The sequence below is a fragment of the Manduca sexta genome, unplaced genomic scaffold, assembly GCF_014839805.1.
Source record: "Manduca sexta isolate Smith_Timp_Sample1 unplaced genomic scaffold, JHU_Msex_v1.0 HiC_scaffold_380, whole genome shotgun sequence".
In the NCBI taxonomy this organism is placed as follows: Eukaryota; Metazoa; Arthropoda; class Insecta; order Lepidoptera; family Sphingidae; genus Manduca; species Manduca sexta.
In genome coordinates, this window is record NW_023594908.1 from 6 (window position 1) to 12262 (window position 12257).

General features: G+C 35.8%; 1 protein-coding gene across 1 annotated transcript; it reads right to left on the reverse strand.

The window, feature by feature from the left end:
* Positions 1 to 719: 719 nt before the first annotated feature.
* On the reverse strand, positions 720 to 9694 carry LOC119193242 (la-related protein 1-like; the record flags this gene model as incomplete). The annotated part of the gene is given in 13 exon segments (XM_037446866.1): positions 720 to 839; positions 1052 to 1114; positions 1694 to 1717; positions 1720 to 1849; positions 2155 to 2197; positions 2200 to 2314; positions 2663 to 2745; positions 4495 to 4637; positions 5136 to 5243; positions 7264 to 7397; positions 7902 to 8180; positions 8669 to 8858; positions 9471 to 9694. Coding segments are annotated over 13 exon segments (1656 nt in total), but the record flags the coding sequence as incomplete, so codon positions are not given.
* Between the last annotated feature and the right edge of the window lie 2563 nt (positions 9695 to 12257).

Sequence of the window (12257 nt, forward strand, 5' to 3'; positions counted from 1 at the left end):
TCCATGATCCACCGATGCGATGCCCACGGGCGGGTTGAGGCTGTGTCTAGTCTTGTGCTTCCTGCTGCTTCTGTATACACAAAGATCACACTCTTAGATGATCACGTGAGTAAATTATAACTGGTCAACCTTTCATGTTAAGATCACCAGCCACATCAGCGCTATCTATCGCATCCAAAATTAAATTCTCGCAAAATATTTTTATACAACAATATCACCAGAATAACCAACTTTTTCCGTTTATTTTCAAAATCATTCCTTGATACGAACATTGTCGTGGGAAATACAAATTACAAAAAATAAACAGTCAAATAAATGCAGCCGTTCTAAAGTTATGTGTGCTAACATACATTCCGGCAAATGATTTTTACTCATATTTTTTTATTTGACATTTTTAAAAATTTTACAATAAAAATCATATTGTGTCTTACTGTAAGCAATCTAAGCGTTTGAAATCACTATATCTCTTAAAGGCACAAAAAAAATGATGGTCCTTCGAGCCGGACACGCAGCAGTAGGCGCACTCACATGACGTCGGTGGCGTGCGGGTCCTTGCTGGCCGCGTAGAAGCGCGCCGTGCGACGCGGCGGCTTCACCGGCCCGCCCGCCTGCTCGGGCAGCTCCATGTTCTGCGGGGACGGTACGATGTGAGTTCAGCGGGTGTGTGCTGTGCGTGTGTGTGTGTGTGTGTGTGTGTGTGTGTGTGTGCGCGTTACCCCGTGCGGCGGCGGCGGCGGCGGGTCGGGCGGGTTGCGGTGGCGCTCGGTGGGCACGGCCTGCTCGAACTGCTCGCGCGAGATCAGCGACACCGTGCGGTACGACGACGCCGCGCCCACGTTCTGCACACACCATACAAATGAATAAGCAATGTAAAAACAACAGTATTTTTTTAAACCATAAAATAATAAAAAAAAACAGTATGATTTAAAAAAAAATAACAGTACAAAAAAAAAGAAAATATCCAAGTCCCATTCTGTTTTATACGACTATGCAACTTTTTTTACGGCCAATTTTTTTTTATTTACCATTCATATTTAATAACGGAACTTACTGATGTATAATCCGTATCATTCCATAAGTCCTCTTCGTATCTTCTTAAGCCGTCGGTGATCACCTGTTTTAAGGAAAAAATATATATAAGTTCTTTTCCTTTTTAAAAATTCACACTAAAATTCGTATACTCTCTTAACAGAGCGAACAACAATAATCATTAAAAAAGAAAATATTTCGAAAACTAGCACATTACTACTAATAGGGGACCGGACTCATTTTGTTCTTTATTATTATCAAATATTTACGTTATATAAATTATGACACAGAAAGAATTATTTAAATCCGGTAAAAATCAACAAGTTATAAGTCTTTCAATTTCGGTAGAAGGGGCAAGTAACGAGAACAGAAAAGAGGCGCAATACCCACGTGTGACGTCATCGGGCATTACGACGCGTGCGAAAGAAAGAGATGAAACGATATCCCCACATCGCGCCCACTTCGGCTCTCAGTAATATTTGAAATATGAATTACTGGCTCACTTTTTAACTAATTTTAATGCAGTTTTCGCAGCAGGGTTTCTTTTTAGTATTATTAACCATTACATATAGAATAATGTACAAAATCACACACAGGACGGTCCCCTATTGTATATCTTAAAAAAGTAAAAAATATTTTCTTTTTTTACAAAAAACTCGCTCACCTGTTCCAAATCCTTGGTGATCTTTTTGTGCGCGTGGTCCAGTCACCTTGACGGTCGTGTCCGTCGTGCTTGTGCGCACGCGCAGTCGTCTGCGTCACGATCAGAAGACGGCCCACATCGCGATCGGTGAACTCCGCGTCTGATTCCTCGTCGGACCTGGAACAAAATTTAAAAAATTCTTGACGAGATTTTAAATGAAAGGGTGTCAAAAAAGGTTTATTATTTCTTTTTTCTACGGAGTGTACGGAAAGAAATTAAAAGGCACCAGTAAATAATTGAGGATAGTCACAAATATAGAAACACTAAAGCAATTTGTAATCATCAAATTTAAAAACAACAACTATCATATACGATAAATTTCAAATTATAAAAAATACATCAATGTAGAATAAATCCATAGCAACTTTTTCCTAAAAAAACAGTATACATCACTAGCAATAATATATATTTTTTGAACTTACCAAGCATCAGTAAAAGTGTTGTGGCGGGGCGGCGGCAGGTCGACTCGTCGAGTTGGAAGTGCAGCTCCTCGCGCGGCTCGTCGTCGGGCGGCTCGGCGGCGGCTACAGCGCCCGGCGCCGGCGCACGCTCCCGAGACCCCGCCTTCGTGCGGCGTTTCACCTGGAATATAAAAAAAACTTCATAAACACCATTCAAAATACATATTTCAAAAAACATAAAAAATTGAGGTCCTCCGAAATTTTTAGAGTAATATACAAATTTATAAAAATGTATATATGTATATTTTTATGACTCACAAATATGTGTTTTTTTTTATTAATCTTGAACTTTTTTTATACGCTATGATAGACGGTTTGAAAAGTATAGAAATATATAAAAAATATAAATGTATTTGTATAAGAAGTTAATCGTTAAAATTAATATTTCCTTTGTCTGTATAACATTGCATTAGAACTGTAAATTTAAACATGTATAAAAAATAAATATATTTTGTTACCTCAGTCAAGCGTCAGTGTTTTGTTCGGAATTTGGGCTCAGAGGTCCCGAGCCGGGAGTGCCGTCGTTTTGATCCATTTTATCGCTCGACTCTTCTGAAAACAAAAACATTATCATAATCGGTCCATCCGTTTGAGGATCATGTTATACAACCGCTATTATATTCGATGTTACACATATGTAGCAAGATATTTAATGTAAAAGGTATCGGTGAGTAGGGGTAAGACCGGTTTTAACGAATATTGCTAAATTGTTACTAAAAAAAATACAAATGCCAACAACCGTGCAAAATTACTAAATTAAAGTTTAGACTGTGTATTCTGTGTGAGGAAACTTATTCCGCCTTATTACAAAACGAAGACTGACTATAGTACCGGGTTTAGTACCAGGTTTAAACTATGGACTAAGAAAAATGTCCGAGTACTATCTGTGGTACTAAAGTTAAACCGCCGTGACCCCTAGTTTAACTCCAGTACTAACCTCGAAACATCAAATTTCAAAGTAGATAATTGTGTTTAGAGAACCAAATATAAACTAAAATAGAAAAAAATGGAAATAAATTTGATTGATTTAATGGATTTAGAAGATTTAAAAATTTTAGGAACAAATCTGCGGTTCAATAGACCCCGTAGTTTTCGTTAGTTAATGAGTCGTTTAGTCTTACAAATATAGGTACATTTTACATAAGTCATGGTAACTAAATATTCATTACAAAACAGCAAAATTTACTCACTTATTTGTTATTTTTTCATTCTTTCCATCTTAACATATTGGTACTCGTCTTGGTTGATTTATTATCTAATATGTAAACCGACTTGGAAATAAGTTAACGTAGTATTTCTTGGATTAAGAAGGAAATTTGTACTAATTGAATAACATTTTAATTTATTACATTGCTCATAACCAAGATGATTGCTTTTAACTAACCTTTTCTTCAAAAGTCCAATATTCGCCTCGTTTGTTTTGATTTATTGCTCCATTTTATTGGTATAACCAAAATATACGTAACGTACGTGATTCCACAACAAAAACAATTACACTTGTGATGCTGTTGCCGTGCCTAAATTGTTTTGAAAGAACAACGTTTCTTTATGTTACTTGAAGTGTTGTTAATCAAAATCATAAATAAACCGAAATGTAAACATTTTGATGTTCAAATATGCGCGCCGCACACTTCATTCCATTGTACGCTAGCTTAACAAGTCAACAGTGAATTAAAACAAAACCAAGCCATTTTAAATTATTCAGCTTTAAGATATATTTAAATAGCAAAATAGTTTATATTTAGCATCATCATCATTATCTAAATTACATTTTATTAAACATTTTGCCCTTCGTTTTATACATGCTTGTGTTAAAAGGAACGGTGCGTCAAACGCGGAGTGAATGAATCAATGGAGTACGGTAATTTTTTGCTTATACTCTGTGGATACTAATTAAATCAGGGACTATCTTAGGTACTAGTTAATCCTCGGTTGGTCTTGGATTTGTAATAAGAATGAATTTTAGTCCGAGTACTAACTTTAATACCGTAACAAACCTAGACTTTTTAGTCTTGGTTTAAACCCAGTACTAACCTATCTTTTTGTAATAAGGCGGATTAGGTTTAGCAATGTAAAACAACGGGATTTCTTCGTAATATATTAAAATGTTCAATTACATTATTAAATTAACCCCCGTTCTTGAGAGATTTCCTTAACATTCCCCCACACTCCCTTCCCAGCTATCCCCTCCCAACTTTCCTCCAGAGCCCTGCAGTCACCGGAAGACTCCAGTATTCCATTCGCCTGTTTCCCCCGGTGTTGTCTGCAGGATCCGATACAATAAAAACACTCAGTAAATACCTTTCCTAGTGTTCTGCGGCACAAACTCAGGCACGTCTGGGTTGAGATGGTCGTTGTGTGCTGCAGCGGCGCTCGAACCTGCACTAACAGCCACGCCGGCCGCCGGTGCCGCGCCCCCCGCGCCGCGAGTGCTGCGGAACATCCTGCACGCAGCGGGAAATAAATATGAGATTATTTGGAACAACCATATTTAACTAGTTAGTATTCAAAATGATGTCTAAATTATAATAGGTATTTGTTATCGTTTTAAGATATGAAAAAAAAAGTTAGGTCACGTTTAAATGTATAAAAAAAAACATCTGCACTGCATACAAACATTCAAAGGCAGTTAACGAAAATATATAAAAAAACATAAAAAGAATACAACCCAAGCTAATAAAAGCGTGTTAAAAATAAATGCTAGAATAATAAATTATCAAAAAAATCGCAAAATAAAACCTAACATAACCGTAACATTTAATAACTCCAAAATAGTTTTATCGTAACTTTAACATCATAAAAATTAAAATAAAAAACAAAATTTTCAATAAAAACTATTAAAATTATAGAGACATCACAAATTATCAATTTTTTAATTATTTAAAACACAAAAACAAACAAACATTATTTTTGACCATACATTAAAACACATAAGTACGCACCTGGGCAGCGGCGGCGGGGGCACGGCCCTCAACAAACTCGACACGGGCGCGACCAGCGGACCCCCCATCGTGGCCAGCGGGAAAATGCCCACCATTTGCTTCTTTCGCCTGTAAACAAAATAATAAATCAGCGGTCTACTGGGAACGTATTTGGTAATGGTAGATAGGTCCTTGGTAAGAGAGACATATATAAGTAAGATAGCAATTATTTTTTGAACCTGACTTTTGTCACTGTTAGATGATTATTGTAATAATAATAATAATATCAGCCCTGTATTATATACTTGCCCACTGCTTAGCACGGGCCTCCTCTACTACTGAGAGGGATTAGGCCTTAGTCCACCACGCTGGCCTAGTGCGGATTAGACTTCACACACCTTCGAAATTCCTATAGAGAACTTCTCAGATGTGCAGGTTTCCTCACGATGTTTTCCTTCACCGTTAAAGCGAACGATAAATTCACAAAGAATACACACATGATTTTAGAAAAGTCAGAGTGTGTGCCCTTTGATTTGAACCTGCGGACATTCGTCTCGGCAGTCCGTTCCACACCCAACTAGGCTATCGCCGCTTTTTTCGATTATTGTAAACGCAATATATAAATAGAAAACGAGCACGTCACTAATGACGTTTTGACAAAATAAAACGTCACTAGCTTTCCTCTCTCTCTGTCTGTGCCCATGGCTCTTGCCATATTACTGTAGTAATATATATCTCTGTTCATCCGGAATCCTTCTTCGTTTTATTTATATACCATCAGCCAAAAACACACCGGACTTTCGAGTGAGTGCTTTAGGCACTCTAAACCCTTAAAAATTAAGTGACCATGCTCAGGGCGCCCACTAACGGGGCGTGAACCTCGACCAAGACGATCATTGAGAGAGGATGAGACATCAAGGATCATGGACATCGCAATGTCTATTTCTACAGCCAAGCAGCAGTGTGTATGCTCTCCCTCTTATTCATAGACGTTATTTATCTAAGGACGGATTTGTTATCACTGCAATGCTCCATCCTTAGATAAATAATTTCTATGAATAAGGGGGTCTGTGTTTCGGTTTGAAGTACACTAGCCTAAATTATTTATTTTATTTTATTTTACGCTTTGTACACATTGTATACAGGCGGACTTAACGCCATGGGCATTCTCTCCCACTCAACCTTGGAGTAGTGTAGAGGACGGAGGTAGGTGTATAATGAAAGACAGTAAAAACACATAAAAAGAGTAATAATAAACAAATGTAATAACAACATACTCGCATATATAAATATATAGATATATAAGAAAATACATATATATGTATATACATATATAAAAATAAATTACTGAGTATTATGAGACTTCAATGTTTCAGTCAGAGGCGTAGAGTGCCGCGCAATTTATAATACAAATTTCTGTATAGTGTTACTGTTTATGGGCGCTCGTTTACCATCAGGCGAGCAAGACGTCTCGTCATTCATTTGTATCAACATGACTCCACAAAAATATTTTGTAGCGACATGTATGATCCACACAGCGTATCCACACGAGCGGTTCGGTTGTGCCGCGTTAGTGTCGACCCCAATAACGTCGCGTCGATGTTTTTCACAACAAAGACTGTTGAAGTTATTGGGGTGAAGGTTTCACGTTATTTTCGACGAACAGTTACTTAATCGTATGTAATATTTACTTTACTTTCGTCTGAATTTTTATGAGTTATTTAATATATTTATTATTATTAAAGTTAATTACAGTTAATTCAATATAAATGTTATAACATATACAACCAATACTATAATTGTATGTCTATAACTATACTATGTTACATACTTATAGTGTCAAGTATATATGCAAAGTCAACGCAAAATATCACTACCGCGATTCACAATCCCATACATTATGACACATTAGTATGAACGTTTAAGAAAACGCGAAATACACTCACGCACACATCATACTGGCACTTAACAACAAAACAATCAATAAACCAGAAAAATAATTCTTATTTATTCTTATTCTTGGATGATTTTTGACACAATTTTTACTTTGATAAAAACGAGTATATGGTTTCATTTATTAACGAATCATTAAAATCACTGTATATAGTATTATTCAGAAAACAAAGTAAGAAAAGAAATAAGATCTAACCGTTTCTCTCCGGGTTTCTCTTCTACACTCTCCGACTGCAGCGGTGGATCTTCGTTCGAATCAGATTTCTTATCATCCGTCTCTTGTTTCTCTGTTTTTTCTTCTTTTACCTCTTTCATTTCTTCAGGTGGAATCTGTGGAAAGTCGAGAAGTTAATGAAGGTTTCATAAGACGTAGGTCAGTGGCGAATAGTGGAATATTCCGAAAGGTACACCAATATAGGTACTAATATGCATAAATAAAGGTCTGCAAATCGTTCTAATGATGAGATTTCATACGAGACGGAAGTGAAGCCAGAAACGGGTTATATGGTCCTTTCGCCACTGAAGTAGATCCGACCAAAACCTATCCTATTTGAACGTATATTCTTTGACCTAAAAAAATCCAGCTTAGTTATAAAAAAAATCTCCATTTTGAATCGGTAAATTTTTTCCCCCTGCTCGATGATACACGTGAAACATAGAAATTATGCATAAAGGATGATTTTGTAAAGGGAAATAAATATGGAATAAGCAAAACAAACATCTAGATCATTTAATAAAATTACTCAGATTGTTTTAGTCTACTGCTTATCCTGGGAAAATTTCTAAATCCACAGACAAAAGCTAGGGTATTAAATATAAAATTAATTCACTTACCTCTGTTTCATCAATTTTAGCACCGTTATCAGTCTCTGAATCCACCACATGCTGCTCCATCTCTTTCTCTTCCCCATCTATGCTCGGAGCCTCGATCTTCTCGCTCTCCTTCGCGTCCCTCACCAGCTTCTCCTCGATCACTTCCGGCTCTGGGCTCTTGTCTTTTGAGTCTTCGGCTTTCGGCTTCTCGGCGTCGATCGCTCGAATCTTATCGTTTTCGATTGTTGGTGACGTTATGTCTAGTATGGGCCATTTTAACGGCTCGAAGGCGGTTCGTACCTGACGATGGGAAAGGATACAAAAATTAAGATGTGCACGCCAAATTGACCCTACTGGACCTGATGGTAATGTGTGGGGTCCAATAGAATGTCGATTGACGAGAGATGATTACCCCTCAGTCTATACAATTATGCCTGTTGGAACTGGATATACACAGGCTGATCCCGGAACGCGACACACGTGGGTCACTATGGCGGGTTTTAACACCTTGTGTACGGCGGTCGCTATCCGGGCGAATATATAATACAACCTACCACCATATAATTAAAAACAACATAAAATAAGCTAATTATAATGCCAAGAAAGAACTAGGGCCTGTTCTATTAATTGCAAAGGATGAATCTAATTGGAACCCAACACACTTCATACAAACAATATTTCTTACATAGTTTTGATATCAATTCAAGTCGCTACCTGGACGTATATAAACTACATACTACCACTGGCAAACTATCAATCGAGAGACCTAAAACTAGTGAACTACTTACATTGAACCCGCCGATAAGCTGCAGTTTGTCAGAATCCCGTATAGCTTCTATGATCAGCTGCATGTCTCCGGTGAGGGCCCGCACGCGGTGGAACGAAGCTATAAGCGTCACGGGGATGGTCCCGTCGGCGGCCATCTTGCGGCGAAGGAAGAAGTCGCGCGCCAGGTTGTCCGGGCTGAAGTAGTATTCGCTGTGGAGAGAGTACATTATAGATGGTCATTTGCAAGGTCTTACAAAATAACATTTTACAATAAGTTACTCGAACCGTAGATGTAAATTAAATATGTGTTATTTTCGAACAAAGTAAATATCAATAAAAAACCACTACTACTACTCTGAAAGAATTCGTCGCAACGACATACTTTCATTCAGAAATACACTCACGCGCGCCATATTCGCCACTAAGCTATAAAATGATAAAAATATCGGAAAAGTAAAATTGGGTTTTTTGGTGAAAATATATCAAAATTAAATTTGAAAGACGTTCATAATATACGAAACTAATATTAATGTCATCATAAAAAAGCCAATATAAACAACCAGCATCGTTCCAAGATTACAAACTATATTACTCTCGAATTCACAAAAAGAAACTTTTTTCATATTTTTTTTAATACCACCATTCTTTCTTCATTCTATCTCCACCTTTACCGATAAAAAAAGCCTAAAAAAATACATCTCATAAAAAATCCTATTTTTCTTATTTTTTTTTTACTACCAGCCATTCCTTCTTCCTTCTATCTCAAACTATAGCCATGAAAAAAACTAAAAAAAATTAAACCTGATAAAAAAAAACACTCACATCTGTTTCTTGATCAAATCCTTCAGCGTGCCCTGGTCTAGTCCGATTCCGTACGGCGCCGCAGTCGCCGCCGCCGCACCGTAGTAATACGCCTGGGCTAATCCAGCTCCGAGGCCTGCTCCGAGCCCGGCACCCAGCGCCAGGCCAGGGTACGGCACCACCAGACCCTGAGCAACGCCGCTGACCGATTGACCGACGCGTACCTGCGTACGCGGGAGGGGAGGGGAAACCCGGTGTTAGTTTAATGATGGCATGTGCGGAAGTGGAGTTTTTAAGTTTTTTTATAAAAAAACAATATGACTAGTTTTTTTTAATGTAGCTTTAAGTCGGCTTAGAGATTTTGGCATATTCTGCCAAATATATTTGCTCTATTTTTAATACATTTTATATAGCCTGTAATCAGTCGGATTGGAGATTGTGGCTTATTTTGCCAAATTTCCTTGATAAATTTTAAAATACAAAAAATCTACGCGTTTGAAAGTAATAAAATATTACTCAATAAAAAAATACAAATTGTTTTCTATGAAACAAAAATTACAAATTGACATATAAAAACAACTATTATCCAAATTGTGTTGTCGGTTGTAATCGCAGTACACAAAGTAATTGAATTTTAAGTAAAAAATATAAATATCAAACACCATTTCCACACAAGAATTACGTATAAATAAAAAACCCCATGAAAGATGAAAAAAAAACCTCCATTAGTATTCATGATAATTTGAACCTTAACTGCATTCAATAAAACCCAAAATAAATATCGAAAGGCTAATTGACTTAAGCGACATTTTTTGCGACACTAAATTTCATACATATTTAATATGAACACTTTTTTTTTTAGAAAAGGTCATTTTTTTCGAAAAAAAAAATGTCGCTTAAATCAATTCGCGTTTCAACCGCCGATATACACCATGCCCATAAATCGACAGCTCAGTGTCACAGTGACCTAACTCAAAAATGTGGAAAAACAAGACAATCAAATCACACATAAATAAATTTGATTTATGTTAATTTCAACATTATTGATTGGGCCACTTTCTCTAACAATAAATCATAAAATGATGTAACCTCATGGATGATAATATGCATATTTATTTCCCAAATACATAACCTCATGCATATATTATAAATTATAAATTATAATGTTGTTGCTAATATTTCGTCATAAACCACAGCTTTTTATGACATCTATCTTTCAACGAAATTTACACTATCACTTACAATAAAAATGAATATATAGCAATGCCCCAAGTATGAGTAAATCATAAAAATATATAAAAAAATCCCAATACATATAAAAAATAAGCAAAATTACATCGTCAGCGTAATATTCAAAAAACAAAAAAGTTTTATACATACTTCTTTAGTTTTAATATGTAAAATAATGCCCAAAATATATGCCAAATGAAAAAAAAAACCATGAAAATGAAATTTAGGAAAAAGGATCAAAAGGATGCTCGGCTTTTGTATTTCTCCGATATTCATATGCGCGTACTCAATAAATAGCAAAATAACTTTCATGATCGATATGTTAGACTGAACTTACCACCAAGAAAAAAAACAAAAAAAAAACATTCACGCCGAATTGATAACCTCCTCCTTTTTTTGAAGTCGGTTAAAAAAAAGGAAAAGCTGTCGCATGTTTCGATGCGACCGATGCTTTTTTTACATAAATGTAAAAAACAAACTTTATGCAAAAAAAATACTATCGCAACATAATACGTAATACGTATTTTCGTATTTGAACTAACGTATAAAATGATTAAAGAAAAATACAAAAGCCAATAGTTACATTGTAATAGAAAAATTTCAAATATAATTTAGCAAAAACATAATACATAATAATGTCAAAATACCCCAATCAGTCAATCTTTGTCATTGAGATATTTTTTATAAGGGCATGAATAAGTGACCCCACTGATGGTAATCGGAGTGGGGTCCAAATAGCGTCGACTGACAAGAGATGATTACCCCTCGCCAGTCGACACAATTATGCCGGCCGTTCAAATACGACTCTTACATAATATCACCACGCCTTTCCCGTTTCATAGGTAGGCAATAATGTAACATTTCGCCAGCTGTTTCTGCCATGTTACTAGGCGGTTGACCTATTGAAATTGACCAGAATGATAGCAGAAAAACCCAATGCCTTTACCCGACCCGGGGATCGAACCCCGGATCTGAGACCTGTGTACCACGCAATACCACGGTACATAAGCAGGAACGAGTACAATAACTTTTTTAATATTATCGATATAAAATTCTAAAATGGATTTACTTATCATTCCCTATGTTTTAATTAAAGATAAGATAGATTTTAAATTTATCACCCTCTATATAATCCTTTAATTAAAAAAAAAGTTTCTTTTATCTTTGTTTATTTAAGTGGGAAATTTTCACTTGCCAAATTAAATTAGTCATGTTTTGACAAAATAATATCATCAACATTCAATATGTCTGAGTTATTTAATGATACCTCTTTTATGCAACATCCTGTATACCAAATTGTATAGAAATATGATCCAGAGTCAAATACTAAATATGTAATTGATTTTTTTACGGTTTTAAATTTAAATTGATAATATTACATATCATCAGAAATATAGTATTTTTTTAAATTTTTATATGAACACAACACGTTAATTTTAAAATAATTGACAATAAATTGAATGTATTTTTTAACTTTGTGTAAAATCTTGATTTCCTTGGTTAGGACGTTTTGCACATCACTGTATATTTTTTAATTTTTACTTTACACAAAATGACACCACAGTTGAGTAGATATAC